Source organism: Bufo gargarizans, chromosome 5, assembly GCF_014858855.1.
Source record: "Bufo gargarizans isolate SCDJY-AF-19 chromosome 5, ASM1485885v1, whole genome shotgun sequence".
In the NCBI taxonomy this organism is placed as follows: Eukaryota; Metazoa; Chordata; class Amphibia; order Anura; family Bufonidae; genus Bufo; species Bufo gargarizans.
This window is the reverse complement of record NC_058084.1, coordinates 372,622,592-372,642,135: the sequence shown is the minus strand read 5'-3', so window position 1 is coordinate 372,642,135 and position 19,544 is coordinate 372,622,592. Positions and strand designations below refer to the sequence as shown.

The following is a 19,544-nucleotide window of genomic DNA, read 5'->3' as shown; positions in this document are numbered from 1 at the left end:
AGCGGGGTGGCACCCAACGCAGCTCGGGTCCATCACTGGTGCGTGGCTGGGGGGAAAGGCAGGACGATGACGATACGCCTCCCACAGAGGACAGCTTGTCCTTACCCCTGGGCAGCCTGGCACACATGAGCGACTACATGCTGCAGTGCCTGCGCAACGACAGCAGAGTTGCCCACATTTTAACCTGTGCGGACTACTGGGTTGCCACCCTGCTGGATCCACGCTACAAAGACAATGTGCCCACCTTACTTCCTGCACTGGAGCGTGATAGGAAGATGCGCGAGTACAAGCGCACGTTGGTAGACGCGCTACTGAGAGCATTCCCAAATGTCACAGGGGAACAAGTGGAAGCCCAAGGCCAAGGCAGAGGAGGAGCAAGAGGTCGCCAAGGCAGCTGTGTCACGGCCAGCTCCTCTGAGGGCAGGGTTAGCATGGCAGAGATGTGGAAAACTTTTGTCAACACGCCACAGCTAACTGCACCACCACCTGATACGCAACGTGTTAGCAGGAGGCAACATTTCACTAACATGGTGGAACAGTACGTGTGCACACCCCTCCACGTACTGACTGATGGTTCGGCCCCATTCAACTTCTGGGTCTCTAAATTGTCCACGTGGCCAGAGCTAGCCTTTTATGCCTTGGAGGTGCTGGCCTGCCCGGCAGCCAGCGTTTTGTCTGAACGTGTATTCAGCACGGCAGGGGGCGTCATTACAGACAAACGCAGCCGCCTGTCTACAGCCAATGTGGACAAGCTGACGTTCATAAAAATGAACCAGGCATGGATCCCACAGGACCTGTCCGTCCCTTGTCCAGATTAGACATTAACTACCTCCCCATAACCATATATTATTGGACTCCAGGGCACTTCCTCATTCAATCCTATTTTTATTTTCATTTTACCATTATATTGCGAGGCTACCCAAAGTTGAATGAACCTCTCCTCTGCCTGTGTGCTAGGCCTAAATATATGCCAATGGACTGTTGCAGTGGTGGCTGACATGAAGCCTGATTCTCTGCTATGACATGCAGACTAATTCTCTGCTGACATGAAGCCAGATTGTCTGTTACGGGACCTCTCTCCTCTGCCTGGGTGCTGGGCCTAAATTTATGACAATGGACTGTTGCAGTGGTGGCTGACGTGAAGCCTGATTCTCTGCTATGACATGCAGACTGATTCTCTGCTGACATGAAGCCAGATTGTCTGTTACGGGACCTCTCTGCTCTGCCTGTGTGCTAGGCCTAAATATATGCCAATGGACTGTTGCAGTGGTGGGTGACGTGAAGCCTTATTCTCTGCTATGACATGCAGACTGATTCTCTGCTGACATGAAGCCAGATTGTCTGTTACGGGACCTCTCTCCTCTGCCTGGGTGCTGGGCCTAAATTTATGACAATGGACTGTTGCAGTGGTGGCTGACGTGAAGCCTGATTCTCTGCTATGACATGCAGACTGATTCTCTGCTGACATGAAGCCAGATTGTCTGTTACGGGACCTCTCTCCTCTGCCTGGGTGCTGGGCCTAAATTTATGACAATGGACTGTTGCAGTGGTGGCTGACGTGAAGCCTGATTCTCTGCTATGACATGCAGACTGATTCTCTGCTGACATGAAGCCAGATCCTCTGTTACGGGACCTCTCTCCTCTGCCTGGGTGCTGGGCCTAAATTTATGACAATGGACTGTTGCAGTGGTGGCTGACGTGAAGCCTGATTCTCTGCTATGACATGCAGACTGATTCTCTGCTGACATGAAGCCAGATCCTCTGTTACGGGACCTCTCTCCTCTGCCTGGGTGCTGGGCCTAAATTTATGAAAATGGACTCTTACAGTGGTGGGTGACGTGAAGCCTGATTCTCTGCTATGACATGAAGACTGATTCTCTGCTGACATGAAGCCAGATTGTCTGTTACGGGACCTCTCTCCTCTGCCTGGGTGCCGGGGCCTAAATATCTGAGAATGGACTGTTCCAGTGGTGGGTGACGGGAAGCCAGATTCTCTGCTATGGAACCTCTCTCCAATTGATTTTGGTTAATTTTTATTTATTTAATTTTTATTTTAATTAATTTCCCTATCCACATTTGTTTGCAGGGGATTTACCTACATGTTGCTGCCTTTTGCAGCCCTCTAGCCCTTTCCTGGGCTGTTTTACAGCCGTTTTAGTGCCGAAAAGTTCGGGTCCCCATTGACTTCAATGGGGTTCGGGTTCGGGACGAAGTTCGGATCGGGTTCGGATCCCGAACCCGAACATTTCCGGGATGTTCGGCCGAACTTCTCGAACCCGAACATCCAGGTGTTCGCTCAACTCTAATTAGGAGCGAGGGCAGCATAAGTATGTTGATATGATGGAAGGGGAGGAAAAGGACGAGAAAAGGAATATTAAACCATATACCATTTTTTGTGGTGGAAGAGGTACATGGGAATACAGTTTATTAAATACACCATAAAAGCCACATTTGAGTGCCTTTATGTTCAGCCGCTTTCCTCTGGTGGAGTCAACCTGTCAGCATTTTCAGTTGCGCTTATCAGTTATTATACCCACTCTGACAAACGCTGGTGGAAGGGTAGGCCAGCACCTCCAAGACATAGAGCGCCAGTTCGTGCCACGTGTCCAGCTTGGACACCCAATAGTTGTACGGCACAAAGGGATCATTGAGAAAGCTGACACGGTCTGCTATGTACTCCTTCACCATCTTCCAAAACTCTACTCTCCTTGTGACTCTAGGCCACGTATCAGGGTGAGGATGCTGGCGGGGTGTCATCAAACTGTCCCAGGCATTAGAGAGTGTTGCCTTGCCTCTGTTGGAACTGCTGTGTGTTGCCCTCGTCTACTCTCTTTGGTTGCCCAAGGGACTACATACTGTGCTGCCAGCGTTGTCAGCTAGAAATTTTTGGAGCAATTTCTTCAAAAAGACCATCTGATATTGCACTATTTTCCTAGTCCTCTCCACCACAGGAATGAGAGATGAGAAGTTCTCTTTGTAGCGGGGGTCGAGAAGGGTGAACAACCAGTAATAGGTGTTAGCCAAAATGCGTATCACAGGAAAAGCAGCATAATATAAAGTCTGCCAAGTGTGCCACATTCCCAACAGACAAGACTTTGCTGTCCTCAATCTCCTCATCCTCTTCAGCCCATCCATGCTGAACAGATGTAATAAACCTGCTGTGGGTACTACCCTCTGTAACGGAGGCAACCGTCTCCTGCTCCTCCTGCTCCTCCTCCTCCTCCTCCTCCTCCTCATCATCATCATCCAATTCACACTGAGAAGACGAACGGAGGAAGGTCTATCTATCCCCCTGTGTACTGTCTTCCCCTATTTCCACTTCTTCCACATGCAAAACGTCCTCCATTGTGACCAGTGAGTGTTTCAGTAGACACAGAAGTGGGATGGTTACGCTGATAATAGCGGCATCCATGCTCACCATCTGTGTTGATTCCTCAAAGTTGCGTAAAACCTCACAGAGGTCAGACATCCATGCCCACTCGTCAATTGTAAAGAGCGGAAGCTGACTGGAAAGGAGACGTTGCAGCTGGTATTCCACTACTGCACTCAGCTGCTCACAAAGCCTGGATCTTAGAGTTCCAGCGTGTGCTCACATTGCACAACAGTCGGTGAGCTGGCAAATGCAAGTGCTGCTATAACGTTGCCAGACCGACGGCAGTTGTATATGACTTTCAGAAATGGGCACACAAGCGGCACACCTTCACCAGTAGCTCAGGCAAATTGGGGTAGGTTTTGAGAAACTGCTGAACCACTAAGTTGAACACCTGGGTAAGCTAGTATATGTGTGAGCTTGCCAAGCTTCAAAGCCGCCACCAAGTTACAGCCATTGTCAGACACAACCATGCCTGGTTGTAAGTTGAGTGGCGAGAGCCACAGCTCATTCTGGTTACTTATTCCCTGCCACAGCTCTGTGGCGGTGTGCTGTTTGTCACCTAATCATATTAGTTTAAGGACAGCCTGTTGCCACTTCCCCACTGCAGTGCTACACTTTTTCCAGCTACTGACTTATGGCTGACTGGTGCTGCAAGATGAGAATTCAAAGGTGGAAGTAGAGAGGGAGAAGGGGGGTTTGCATCCACTAATGTAGGTGGTACTTGTGCCATACCAGGGTACGACTCGCTTCCGGCCTCAACAACGTTCACCTAGTGTGCCGTCAGGGAAATGTAGCATTCCTGGCCACAAGCACTTGTCCATGTGTCAGTCGTTAAGTGGAACTGCGTTGGTCAGGGCATGGGTGATATTATGGAACACATGCTGGTGTAAGGCAGGGACGGCACACACCGGGAAAAATAGTGGTGGCTGGGGATTGAGTATTGAGGGACTGCCCTCAATACTCAGGCTGCAGAAAGCCTCAGTGTCCACAAGCCTAAATGGCAACATTTCCAGGGCCAGCAATTTGGAAAGGTGCACATTTAGTGCTATGGCCTGTGGGTGGGTGGCTGGGTATTTGCGCTTTCGTTTATAGGTCTGGGGTATGGACATCTGTATGCTGCGCTGGGACACGTAAGTGTATGTGCTAGCTAATGGTGCCTTAAAAGGTCCAGATGCAGGGCGGGAGGCATCCGGGCCTGTGTCTTGGACAAGGGATTGGCCAGCATGTAACATGGGGGAAGAGGAAGCAGTGGTGTAAGCCGCAGACACTGATTGTGGACCCAGGCCTTCGGTCCACCTATTAGGGTGCTTTGATGCCATGTGGCAGATCATGCTGGTGGTGGTGGGGTTGCTAGTGTTCACACCCCTGCTTATTTTGGTACAGTACAGGTTGCAAATGACAATTAACGCACTTTCCTCAAAAAAACGCCAGACTGCGGAACACCTAGCCCTTGGCAAGGGAGATTGCTGCAAGGGGGTGCTCCAAAGAACAGTTGCAGGCCTGTTTGGTGCAGCCCGCCTTCTCCCTTTTGCCACCCCACTGCAGTGCTTTGGATCCCTCCCCCTCTATACTGCTATCTTTGCTCGGCATGCCACCTTCCCAGGTTGGGTCAGTAATTTCATCGTCCAGCACCTCCTCTTTCACTTGCTCACTATGGTCATTCTCCTGACTTATTGACCTAACAACAACCTCACTTATTTACAACTGTGTCTCATCCTCATCATCAACCTCTCGAGACACTAATTGTAGCTGACTTATTGGCAACTGTGTATCATCATCCACCTCGTGAAACACTAATTGCCGTTCCCCACCATTATCATCTTGAGACTGTGGATGCTCAAGAGTTTGGGCATCAGTGCACATTATCTCCTCATGTCCGTTTTCAAGCGGGCTTGGCGAGAGGCCCATATCACAGAATAGTGATGAAAAGAGCTCCTCAGGATATTTGAGTGTGGGATCACTTGTTTGACAAGACTCTCCTTAGTGGGAGGAAGGAGGATCAGGGTGAGGATTCTGTTGACCAGACACTTGGCTACTGAGACTGGACTTTGTGGAAGACAGGGTGGTGTTTAACCGACTGGAAGCATTATCTGCTGCAATCCAACCGACCACCTGGTCGCACTGGTGTGACTTTGAGAGTGGTTTCCTGTGCCACCCTGCAAACTGGGACATGAAGGATGAGCCTGTAAGGCTGAGTTCATACTTTAGTTATTTGGTCAGTTTTGGCCCCGTGACTGCCCAAATAATTGAAGTGTGCAGTGATTCGAAGAGTGACGCCTTCCATCTGCATGTCATATGAACTCCCTGTGCATGTTGCTGCAAGGCACAGTGTTCTACACCACTATAAAGGCTCTCTGCATCCAGGAAATAGCCTTTTTTAATGTAATTTGCCGCAAACTTATTTGGATCAAACCAAATTTGTCCCCAAAAATTTGGTGATCCGGCAAATCTAATTTATTTAAAATTCGCTCATCTCTAATGCCAACATAAAGTAGACATATGGAAAATGTGAAGTAATAACTAATTTATAAGGTATCACTATTTGTCTTCAGAGCAAAGAAATTGAAATTTTAAAATGAAATTTTTTTACATATTTTTGTTGTGTTTGGATTTTTTTTTATAAATAAAGGTGAACTATATCGACTCAAATTTGGCATTGTTATGAAGTACAATGTGTCACGAGAAAACAGACTCAGAGTGTCTTTGATAAGTAAAAGTGTTCCAAAGTTAATACACAAAGTGACATATGTCAGATTTCCAAAATTTGGCCTGGTCCTTAAGGTAAGGAATGTGTCCTGAAGGGGTTAAAAGTGTTGGAATACATGAAATAGCCAACACAGAGAGTGGCTGCAAAAAGCATCTTTGTTTCTTAAAAAACCCAGTGGTTCTGTGTCAGACTCTCTTTCCTCCTTGTGTAAAGTAGCTCTGAGCCTTTACACAAGCTGTGGCCTGCTTCTTGTCCGCCAAGTCTTTCTCTGGCTATAGGGTGCATACTCCGTCTGCCTCTTAATTAGCTAGCATGCTCACCCTTTGCTTTACCAGCCAATGACTGGCTAACTTTGGAGTATTTAAGGCACTTTCCTCTATGGGAAGGTACATGATAAATAGGTTCTACTATCTTCAGTATAAAAATAAACAAGGAGTCATGGAAGTGCTGATATAGCCCCCACAGAGCCCTGATTTCAATATCATGGAGTCTGTCTGGGACTCCATGAAGAGACAGAAGGATTTGAGCAAGGATATATCCTTAGAACATCTGTGGTTAGTTCTCTAAGATGTTTGGAGCAACATTCCTGCAGAATTCCTTCAAAAAACGTTTGCAATTGATGCTGTTTTGAAGGCAAAGGGTGGTCACAGAAAATATTTAGGTTTCTCTTTTCTGCATTCACTTTGCATTTAATTAATTAAATAAAAACTATTAAAAACATTCTTACTTTGCAGTTTTTCGCAGAAATCGCAGGTTAACAGCAGCTCAGATTAGAGACCAGGTCAATGCCACACAGAGTTCTAGCAGCAGACACATCTCTAGAACAACTGTTAATAGGAGACTGTGTAAATCAAGCCTTCATGGTAGAATATCTGCTAGGAAACCACTGCTAAGGACAGGCAACAAGCAGAAGAGACTTGTTTGGGCTAAAGAACACAAGAAATGGACATTAGACCAGTGGAAATCTGTGCTTTGGTCTGATGAGTCCAATTTTGAGATCTTTGATTCCAACCACCGTGTCTTTGTGCGACGCAGAAAAGGTGAACGGGTGGACTCTACATGCCTGGTTCCCACGAGAAACATGGAGGAGGAGGTGTGAATGTGTGGGGGTGCTTTGCTGGTGACACTGTTGGGGATTTATTCAAAATTGAAGGCATACTGAACCAGCATGGCTACCACAGCATCTTGCCTTTTAGTTGGACCATCATTTATTTTTCAACAGGACAAAGACCCCAAACACACCTCCAGGCTGTGTAAGGGCTATTTGACCATGAAGGAGAGTGATGGGGTGCTGCGCCAGATGACCTGGCCTCTACAGTCACCGGACCTGAACCCAATCGAGATGGTTTGGGGTGAGCTGGACCGCAGAGTAAAGGCAAAAGGGCCAACAAGTGCTAAGCATCTCTGGGAACTCCTTCAAGACTGTTGGAAGACCATTTCAGGTGACTACCTCTTGAAGCTCATCAAGAGAATGCCAAGAGTGTGCAAAGCAGTAATCAAAGCAAAAGGTGGCTACTTTGAAGAACCTAGAATATGACATATTTTCAGTTGTTTCACATTTCTTTGTTATGTATATAATTCCACATATGTTAATTCATAGTTTTGATGCCTTCAGTGTGAATTTACAATTTTCATAGTCATGAAAATAAAGAAAACTCTTTGAATGAGAAGGTGTGTCCAAACTTTTGGTCTGTACTGTATATATATATACACACTTACCTAAAGAATTATTAGGAACACCTGTTCTATTTCTCATTAATGCGATTATCTAGTCAACCAATCACATGGCAGTTGATTCAATGCATGTAGTGTTGTGGTCCTGGTCAAGACAATCTCCTGAACTCCAAACTGAATGTCAGAATGGGAAATAAAGGTGATTTAAGCAATTTTGAGCGTGGCATGGTTGTTGGTGCCAGACGGGCCGGTCTGAGTATTTCACAATCTGCTCAGTTACTGGGATTTTCACGCACAACCATTTCTAGGGTTTACAAAGAATGGTGTGAAAAGGGAAAAACATCCAGTATGCGGCAGTCCTGTGAGCGAAAGTGCCTTGTTGATGCTAGAGGTCAGAGGAGAATGGGCCGACTGATTCAAGCTGATAGAAGAGCAATGTTGACTGAAATAACCACTCGTTACAATCGAGGTTTGCAGCAAAGCATTTGTGAAGCCACAACACGCACAACCTTGAGGCGGATGGGCTACAACAGCAGAAGACCCCGCTGGGCACCACTCATCTCTACTACATAAAGGAAAAAGAGGCTACAATTTGCACAAGCTCACCAAAATTGGACTGTTGAAGACTGGAAAAATGTTGCCTGGTCTGATGAATCTCAATTTCTGTTGAGACATTCAAATGAAAGAGTACGAATTTGGCGTAAACAGAATGAGAACATGTATCCATCATGCCTTGTTACCACTGTGCAGGCTGGTGGTGGTGGTGTAATGGTGTGGGGGATGTTTTCTGGGCACACTTTAGGCCCCTTAGTGCCAATTGGCCACTGTTTAAATGCCACGGGCTACCTGAGCATTGTTTTTGACGATGTCCATCCCTTCATGACCACCATGTACCCATCCTCTGATGGCTACTTCCAGCAGGATAATGCACAAAGCTCAAATCATTTCAAATTGGTTTCTTGAACATGACAATGAGTTCACTGTACTAAAATGGCCCCCACAGTTTCCAGATCTCAACCCAATAGAGCATCTTTGGGATGTGGTGGAACAGGAGCTTCGTGCCCTGGATGTGCATCCCTCAAATCTCCATCAACTGCAAGATGCTATCCTATCACTGTGGGCCAATTTTTCTAAAGAATGCTATCAGCACCTTGTTGAATCAATGCCACGTAGAATTAAGGCAGTTCTGAAGGCAAAAGGGGGTCCAACACCGTATTAGTATGGTGTTCCTAATAATTCTTTAGGTGAGTGTATATATACATACATTTATAAATCACAAAACCTAGCTTTTGTTTTCCTGTTGAGATGCCCTATCCAGTAACACGCCTTAGATAGTGGCCATCGTGGTAATGCTGTTTAAAGAATTAAATGTCTGAACTCACCTTGCTGTTGGTAATCCTAAATCCCTGGTTTAGCTTATTTCCTTTTGATAATGTATCAGCGTTCCTAATCCTACATTACATAATTGAAGTTCCAGACTATGACTCCACTCCGCTCTATCCATATATCACTGCACAATTTAAGACTACTGCACATGTTGTTAAATAGGAAATAAATGAAACTGCTCTTGTCACAACCTCTTTACATTCCACGGGCCTTTACGTTTGAATTCAAACAGGTTGTTCTCTTTTAGATAGAAACTCATATAGAAATAAATCACAGGTGATAAAGGGGTTAATGATGCATGACACGAAAAGTGTCAGAGAGGCATTTTCGCTTCATAGCTTCACCACACTGACACATTTACACACAGTACAGGCAGGAATTTATGGATTTATTTTCTTCTTTCACACAGTTAAAATATAAAAAAGACAAAGGGACACTTAAAGAGTAACTAATTTGTAATGTTTTTTTTTTTTTTTTTAAATACCCTAATATTTTTTCTAATGTATTTCATTAATGAATTTTGTATATTTACTAGAGATATTCCTCCCTAAAGCACATGTACACATTAAATTTACTATTCTGCACACTGCTGACTTCTCAGCGGTGTACGGAGTATGGACTGTACGCTTTATGAAAGGAGCCTCAGAGAACGTAGTACGGGCAGGAGCACACATAGATCCTCCTGCCTGTGTCGCCTGAGGTTTACTAAATCCTGGCATAGCATATGGGTACCCTGTAACAATGTGCTATGCCAGGATTAGCTGAGCAGAGTGGGTTCCTGTCTGCACCTACTTCGCTAAGCTAAAGACCGGGGGGCACATGTAGGAACAGCAATTTGTGCTCCTGCCTCTACTCCATGCGCTGTGGCCCCATACATAAAGTGTAGTCTCAGTACTCCATGCACCGCTGAGAAGTGTGGAGAATAGTGAATTTAATGCACACAGGAAATCTCCGCTTTAGGGGGAAATATCTCTAGTAAAAATACAAAATACATTAATAAAATACATTAGAAAAATTAACATAACATAACACGGAACTGCCTCTCCTGGGCATAAAATCTGCAACATTCAGGGCAGAGTAAGATCCATCTATAATATACTCTATTTTAAAGCCTTGGGCAGATGGGCAGGAGTGCACTGTCCAAACTGGGGCAGCTTGTCCCCCATATGTACAATGCAAGAAATAAAACAAAATTAAACCAGCACCTCCAAACAATATGTAAGAAAGTGCAGGTGCACACTGCCATGGATGACATGCAAAAGCAAACAAAATAAAATGTGAAGCTCATCAGAATTGCCCCATGTAAACAATAAAGATGCTGCAGAGTTGAACCCCAACCAAACGTATATTGATTCATATCCAGAACGTGGAAAACACCTTTGAATTATTGTTTAAACTCTAAGGGGAAAATGTATCATCGTAGGTTCATTGGAAGTTAGTTTTAAGATTGGAGTTGATATGCTAGCTTGCGCAAAATTTATGAACATGGTGCATGGTTTTTATAAATTAGATGCAAGAGTAATTCTTTTGTGCTTATTTTAGTGAAAGTATGCAAGGGGGTTACCTGATAAGCAGTTGCGACCAGCTGCAACCTTTTTTTCGACATTTCAAAAAGCCACTTCTTAACTGTACCTTAAATGTCATCTGCCGGTAAAAGCTGTCCAACTTCTCACTCCTTTTCTGAAAGTGAACTGGGAAGGCGTAGCTTTCCAAAAGTTGCCAAATTTTGTGCAATATGTTTTGTGCAGCATCAATTGCAGTGTTACCCCACAAAACTGGCAAACCAGGTTGGATAAATGGTCCCCTAAGGGCTCATGCACATGACTGTATGTTTGGTCAAAATACGATTATTATTTATTTATTTTTTGTGTGTATCAAATGCGGACACATTCATTTCAACACGGCTGAAAAAGATGAGAACGGCACACCATGTGCTTTCCGCATGTCTGTTCCGCGGCCCGACAAAGAAGATAGACCATGTCCTAGTCTTGTCCATTTTGCGGAAAACTATAGGACATTTCTAATGAAGTGGCAGCATTCACACGGACAGGATCTGTATTTTGCGGATCCACAATTTGTGGTTCTGCCAAATGGATATGGCTGTATGCATGAGCCGTAGGTGTGTATAGTGTGTGCCTATATCCATAACCATGTCCACACAGCTCCTAAAATTTGCCTTTACTACTTTGGAGTGATTGAGCCATGTCGTCCTTCCAAGTTCATCCATGTCCATCCATGTTGTAAAGCCTCATTTCTACTTATTCCAGTTTGCAGTACTCAACATATTCAAAATATGGGTTGATATGACAAGATATGGTTAAAATCTACTAAATGGCTAGACAAACTGCAGATATGAAACTCTATTGTATTTGCTGTATCCTTTTCTCACAGACTCTATCTTATAAAATTGGCTTCACAAATCAAGTATTAAACTGTCTTGAGCTAACAATCGCTGTGTTATGATAACTACTCTCATGATATTGTATCTGCTTATGATTGCTTATTTCTGCCTGCATTGATTTCCAGAGATTAAGGCTATATATTTCCATTGAACTGGTGTGCAGTAGACAAGATGCTGCCCCCACTGAGTAATAAAAAGCATGATAATGCCATTACATTAAAGAATATATTTTAGTTTATTTTATTAGCATTGTATACGATTCCCTGGAAGAATCTTAATTCTAATTGAGATCATTTTGCTTTTCAGCTGATCCAAGCCCACAGGAGATAAAGGGGGTGAAGAAAAATGCAGTACTCGTGGATAGTGTTGTACTCAATGGACCAATAATTGACAGCGATTCTGGAGAAAAATTTGTGGAAGAGGTTTTTAGGATACTGATGAATGAAGTTGTATATAAGGCAACCGATGTCACTGAAAAGGTAAAATTATGCGAGCAACTGAAATATAGTGTTGAGATTCATGTCAACTCTTGATAAAAGTATAAAATGTACCCCGTTGACAAAACGAAACTAAATTGTGATCATATCCAGAAGACAAAAATGTAAAGGGGTATGCCTGGCAGGGGAAAGGGTGGGGGTGGTACTGGTCATAGAGCATACAGGGAAATTTCCCAGTGGGCCAATGCCCAGAAGGCTGCCTGAGCCCTTCTCATGTCCACTGGATGAGTACATAATAGACTGATGCTCTCTTCATGTAGAAGCAACAGGTACTTAGGCATCTGATCAAAGGCCGTGAAATCCCTTGTGAGATCAACTGTATCACCGTCTTCAGGATTGTCATACAGTTGAATACTATTGTGATGGAGACAGTATTTTGTGCTGCATTGCAGTATTTTGTGGTATTTGGTTCTGCTGGGGTGGTATTTTGTGCTGCACTGTGGTTTTGCTGGCTTAATTCTGTTGTCCCTGCCTACTTATGCTGGCTCTGTCTACTGACCCACCTTCTGTCAAGTTGGACCCACCTTGAACATAGGGCCACTTTTATTTTTTTCCAGGGCCACTTTAAGGTCCCAGTCAGTCACTGGGTATACCCATAATAAGAAATAATTACATGTTACTATGATATGCAATTACTTAACAAGCAGTATGGGTCAGACTGAAACCCGGCATTTATGCTGGAAAGCAGATGGATCACTGCTGGATCTTATTACAATGCGGTTCCGGAGGTGAAGTAGAGAATCTGGCCATGCCGGATACTACAAGATCCGGCAGATTGCTCTGTGATAGAAAAGCCTGCTGGATCTCCTTTATGGAGATGTGAATGAAGCCTATGCCCTACTTACAAGCATGTTTTAGTAAATAATTGTATTTTCCACAGTATAGTAACTCTGTACAATCGTTCATAGAACTATGCGTCATATTGTTCCAGTGTAATTCCTACTAGACATTTATAAAAAAAAAATTGACAACTGGATGTTACCAGATGGGGACATTTTTCTGCACATTCTCACACTCTCCAGTAAGTGCTTAAACTTCCATAAGATGAAGGGACACACACCTATGACCATTGAAATGGTAACAACAAATAAATAAAAAAAGTCATGATCATAAAAGCATGATCCAGACAAATATTTACTAAAACGGACATGTCAGGAGAGGTGATTGATCCTTTTTAACTTGTTTTTCCATGTATTGCATAAAATATATTATGGTGACTGTTTTCTAAGATTTACATTCTAAAACGTATTATCGAGTAGTTAACAAATTTGGAAAGAATGGCGTAACTCCTCCTAAGGGATCATGCACACGACTGTATATATTTGTGGCCTGCAAAATACGGATCCGCAAAAAATATGGATGACGTCCATGAGCGTTCCGTATTTTGTGGAACGGAACAGCTGGCCCATAATAAAACAGTGCTATCCTTGTCAGTAATGTGGGCAATAATAAGACATGCTCTATTTATTTGCGGAGCGAACATTTGGTCATACGGAAACGGAATGCACACTTTCCGTTTTTTGCCGCCCCGTTGAAGTGAATGGTTCTGCATACAGTCCGGAAAAAAAACGGAATGGAGACGAAAACAGAATACTTTTGTGTGCATGAGCCCTAAACAAGATACTTGTAGGATACTATTCTTTGGCAAGTGAGCCTTTGAATCAAAGCCCACAACCCACATGACGATTACCCTGAAAGTAAGGTCTGGCTCACTCTCTTTATTCTCTCTTTATTCTCCCAGCCTCATAAATGTGGTACTGCTGCCATTTTACTGCCCCTTTAAAACAAAGTGTTGATTAATTCTGACCATACCTCATTTACACCTACTAATAGACTCAACAAAGCAAGTTCCGGCACTTAATAGCTGGCAATCTTGCTCAATCATCATCAATTACTTTCCATTTGCACATAGTGATTTTCTTGCTATGCTCATTGCTCCAGGCAAGCTTTTACACTTTACTAGCTTGCTTAATGCTTTTGTGTAAAACAGCAGAAGGATAGATAACTTGCATATATATTTGCTACTCTGTTTGCTAAATGAGCCATATTAATTTTATTTTTTAAATCCATGATAAAGAAGACAATTTTATCCAATCAGGTACAAGATTCCACGGAGCAAGAACATATTGTCCAAATGAGTATTTCATCATGGGGCACATCTTACATTCCACATCGATATTTGTATAGTAGTTTCTGCTTTTATAGTTTATTAATTGACAAATTAAGTGTCAGATGTTAGATGATGTACTCTGTTCTGTGATATTATCCTCTGATGCTTTGCCTTTATGCTTGATTATTGGCATTTGCTCATCACCCTGAAATAAATCTATAATATGTACAGATTTATAAAAGTAACACAAGAGCAGATTTGTTAATATTCTTAGGCTATATTATCAATATGAGATCGACAGGGGTCAAACTCCCAGCACCCCTGCCGATTAGCTGTTTGAGAAGGCCCCAGTGCTTTCATGAGAGCTGTTGCCTTCACACTGTTGTTGGGCGAGCATGCTCAGCCAAACACTTTTTTACTCAAGCATCATGATGCTCGGCACATCGCCGTGTTTGGCCGAACATCGCGTGTGCTCGAAAGCGATGCTCGAGTCTCCTCCCCGCAGCCAATAAATGTACGTGGAGGTACTGCCACTCACTGTAATGCCGTAGCCATGTTGGCTACTGGAATTACAGTGATTGGCTGGCCGGAAGGCGCCATCGGGTGCTATATAACACCCGATGATACGTGGTTCGGATCAGTCTTAGTCAGGGAGAGCTGCAGCAGAAGGGACAGATAGTGTAGGGACATTAAATGGTTTGTTTGTTAGGCAGGTTTTAAAGCTGAAAGGTGTCAGAGACCCAAAAGTTCTTTTAAGGACTATTGTTTTATCTGGCTGCCATATATTATTAGCGCAACCTGAACTAAATAGCGTGCAGTTGTTTGGCCGCTGCTGACAGTGACACAACCTCTGCTACATATGTTGTGTTACATTTGCAATGTAAAATGAAGTGCAATTGTTCGGCCACTGGTGACTGCGACATTACCTGCGCTACATCTCCAGTATAACTTTAGCGCATCCTAAATATCAGTGACATTCAGTCTAATTTTTTACAGTATTTTACAGTATTGCAGGTTTTGTAAGTGTATGTGCAAATAAATTAGACTGAATGTCACTGATATTTAGGATGGGCAAATGTTATACTGGAGATGTAGCACAGGTAATGTCGCTGTCACCAGCAGGGAAAAAATTAGACAGAATGTCACTAATATTTAGGATGTGCTAACGATATACTGGAGATCTAGCCCAGATAATGTCGCTGCCATCAGCAGCGACATTATCTGGGCTAGATCTCCAGTATATCGTTAGCACATCCTAAATATTAGTGACATTCTGTCTAATTTTTTCCCTGCTGGTGACAGCGACATTACCTGTGCTACATCTCCAGTATAACATTTGCCCATCCTAAATATCAGTGACATTCAGTCTAATTTATTTGCACATACACTTACAAAACCTGCAATACTGTACATGTGACATACTTTCAAGTATATATACAATTTAATACGCTGAAGGTGAGCAGTAACGAATGGGGAAGTGGCCGTTCTGCTGATGGTGCACGCAGAGGCCATGGCCCTGTGCGCTGTGAAACTGTGTCTGCTGCCAGAGCACAAGAAACACACTCATCCACGATACCTAGCTTCATGTCCCAGTTTGCAGGGCGGCGCAGGACACCACTCGGTTGGATTGCAGCAGATAATGCTTCCAGTCGGTTAAGCACCACCCTGTCTTCCACAAAGTCCAGTCTTAGTAGCCAAGAGTCTGGTCAACAGAATCCTCACCCTGATCTTTCTTCCTCCCACCATGGAGAGTCTTGAAAAACAAGTGATCCCACACTTGGATATTCCGAGAAGCTCTTTTCAGAGCCATTCCTTGATTTGGGCCTCTCGCCAAGCCCGCTTGAAGAGGTGTAGTGTCCCACTACGTAAAGGTGGGCACTACTCAAGGGTCAATTGGGTCATGTTGTTCTCCACCTCCTGTGGAACATGGTCATGGTATTTTGTATTGCATTGTAATGCATATTTTTATGTTGTTTCCTGTGTACCAGGCCAGCTAGGGGTGTAGTTTCTCCTCCTAAGCTGTAGAGGGAGCTAGGGAACCCCCTAGTATATATAGACAGGTCCAGTCCAGGAGAGGGAGTGTGTGGTTAGAAGCCAGTGTTGACTTTAGCTAGGTAGTAGCTGAAGATCAGCTTCAAACATGCAGCTAGATAGCCCAGGTTCCTAGCCTGGATCCAGGAGAAGAAGTTTCCTCCTGAAGTTATCCTGCATCTTGCAAAGTACAGAGCAGTGCTAATCCTGCAGCCAAGTGGAAAGCTGAGGGGCAGAAGTTTATTGACAGCAAGAAGATTTATACAAGAGGAAGGTTTCCCTACCCAAGGATAAAGCCAGCTATTAGGCATACGGGCCTTGGAGAAAGCTAGACAGGATTCTGCAGAAAGTACAGCCTGATCTGTGAGTTTTAATCCCTCTAAGTTACCTTGCTAGGATTCTACCTGCCATTTATGAAAAGCCTGCCTGATACCAATATCCTTCATATGGAACTGTTTGAAGCTTGTACATAGTTGAACTGTTCAGTGAAGAGGAATTCTAGTTCACTACAATTGTGTGTACCTCCATTATTCCTCCTAACAATCGGTGGTGCTACCGTTACCGGCACTGGCGTCAAAAACTGTATTGGATCTTGCCACAGGAACGCTAAACCTACAACACACAGGGCACCTCACCTATCACCCGGCCTGGTCCCTATATCCAGAGAGTGCCCCAGAGGATCTACGTGCCAGCCTCTTCATCACTGCTGTACGCCTGCCCAGGGTATACAACAAACTGTGAGTACCAAGAGCAACCCTCGGTCTGTTAACTGACCCCTTGACCTCACATTCGCTCACCCTGAATGACTGGCGTACTGCAGAGGCACATAAGGAGATCTTGTGCACTGATTCCCAAACTCTTGAGCATCCACTGTCAGAAAAAGATGACGATGGGGAACTGCAAATAATGTTTTACGAGGTGGATGATGATGATGAGACACAGTTACCAATAAATCAACGGCAATTAGTGTTTCAAGAGGTTCATGATGAGGATGACACACAGTTGTCAATAAGTGAGGTTCTTGTTAGGTTAACAATTCAGGAGGATGACCAGAGTGTGGAAGAGGAGGTGCTGGACAATGAAATCACTGACCCAACCTGAGAAGGTGGAAAGCTGAGCGAGGACAGCAGTACAGAGGTAGAGGGATCCACAGCACCGCAACAGGCTGGAAGAGGCAGTGGGGTGGCAAAAGGGAGAAGGCGGGCCACACAAAACAGGCCCGCAACTGTTCCCTGGAGCACCCCCTTGAAGCAATCTCCCTTGCCAAGGGCGCTTTTTTGAGGAAAGTGCGGACGATAAAAGAATTGTCATTTGCAACCTGTGCCGTACCAAAATAAGTAGGGGCGTAAACACTAGTAACCTCACCAGCATTATCCGCTATATGGCATCAAAGCACCCTAATAGGTGGGCCAAACGCCTGGGTACACAATCAGTGTCTCCATGTCACACCACTGCCTCCTCTTTACCTGTATTACATGCTGGCCAATCTCTTGTCCAAGACACAGGCCCCGATGCCTCCTGCCCTGCACCTGGACCTTCGTAAGCACCATTATATAGCACATCAACTTCTGTGTCCCAGCTCAGCGTACAGATGTCCATACCCAGCCACCCACCCACAGACCATAGCACTTAATGTGCACCTTTCCAAATTGCTGGCCCTGGAAATGATGCCATTTAGGCTTGTGGACACCGAGGCTTTCCGCAGCCTGATGCCGGTGGCTATCTCTCGTTTCTCAGTCCAGAGCCGCCACTATTTTTCCTGGTGTGCCCTCACCGCATTACACCAGTATGTGTCCCGTAACATCACCCGTGCCCTGACCAACGCAGTTATTGGGAAGGTCCACTTAACGACTGACACATGGACAAGTGCTTGTGGCCAGGGGCGCTACATTTCCCTGATGACGCACTGAATGAACGTTGTGGAGGTGGGGAGCGAGTTGTACCCTGGGATGACACATGTGCTACCGACGCCAAGGATTGCGGGCCCTACTTCCATCAAGATTTCCGCCACCACCTACATTAGTGGCTGCAAACTCCCTTTCTCCATTTCCACCTCAGAATTCTTATCTTGCAGCACCAGTCAGTCATCAGTCAGTAGATGGAAGCAGTTTAGCACTGCAGTGGGGAAGCGGCAACAGGTTGTGCTGAAACTTATTTGCTTAGGTGACAAACAGCACACTGCCGCAGAGCTTTGGCAGGGTATAAGGTATGGTTGTGTCTGATTTCTAACCCAATAAAGACAGAACTCCGTAGTTGGATTTTATTGGCCACAGCAGCCATTTTATTAATTAACAAACATACAATAAATAACATACATAACCAACCCCAAGTCCTTCCCACCCGAAGGCCCGCCCAAGAAAAACATAACTATGGGGAGGGTCCTTGGAGGCCCGTAAACCAGATGGGTACCTGCCCCGCCCTTCAATTAAATAAAATTTCCTCTAGCCAATAAACGCCAGCTAAGAGGCAGAAAACGGTAACCATGGGCAACAAACGTGGGCAGATACCCGCCATATCACGCCCCAAATTCCAATACCTGGGAAGTCCAGAGCCCACTTGGTTCCCTCCCCATCATGCCAGATCCACCATAACCACCAACTCCAAGGACCCACCACCGCCCTGGCCACTATGACAAGAAAACAGTCCCTGCCTGACTGAACTAAAAAATCACCTATAACCACCCTGGCATAACCCAAAAACCTCAATAACTCCCGGACACCAGACCACCTCCTGAAAACACAGCCCTAAGGGTGGGTGGGTGGGTTCTGCTGCAGGTCCGCCGCCCCAACAAAATGGCCCCTTTTCCAACTCTTACTACCCTTTTGAAACCTTATACCCCTCCCCTAATGCAACACCCCCACCAACCCTACCAATTAACCACATAAATACTAAACAACACACTACCTCCAAGCATATGTCATGCCAGGCCTCCCCCAGGCATGTAGCCCTAGGTCCGGCCTGTGCTTTCTCTAGGGGACTGGCAGATATAGGTCAGCCTGCAGCTCAATCATGACACGGGGTGTTCCTCCTGTTCTTTGAATTGTCGAGTCAAACCCTCACAGATCAGTTAGTTATCTGTGGATATGGGATAACCTGAAGACTTGGCACAACCCCTTTAAGTATATATAAAGGTAAATGCATTTATTATTTACAATCTGAGACATCCAAGCATGTTTATTCTTCAGCTTCTTTAATACTTGTCTTCCATTCGAGTTTGGTGATTATGTGTACAGTGCATTCTAGCTATATACTGTCGTTTTGTCTACCCCTCTTTTGTATATGGCAGGTTCTCCAGTATTGCAAAAGTGGTCCACTTGCAAAAGTGGTCCACATGTACTGAATTCAGTTTGCCCTTCCCAGTGGGC

At 44.8% G+C, this 19,544-nt stretch overlaps 1 protein-coding gene across 1 annotated transcript in view; it reads left to right on the top strand.

The window, feature by feature from the left end:
• The window catches only part of GADL1 (glutamate decarboxylase like 1), a 465,799-nt gene that overhangs the window by 61,928 nt on the left and 384,327 nt on the right, over nucleotides 1–19,544 (top strand). The window contains exon 2 of the mRNA XM_044293805.1: nucleotides 11,848–12,020. Within this exon, the coding sequence (XP_044149740.1) occupies nucleotides 11,848–12,020 (173 nt within the window). The remainder of the gene's footprint in view (nucleotides 1–11,847; nucleotides 12,021–19,544) is intronic.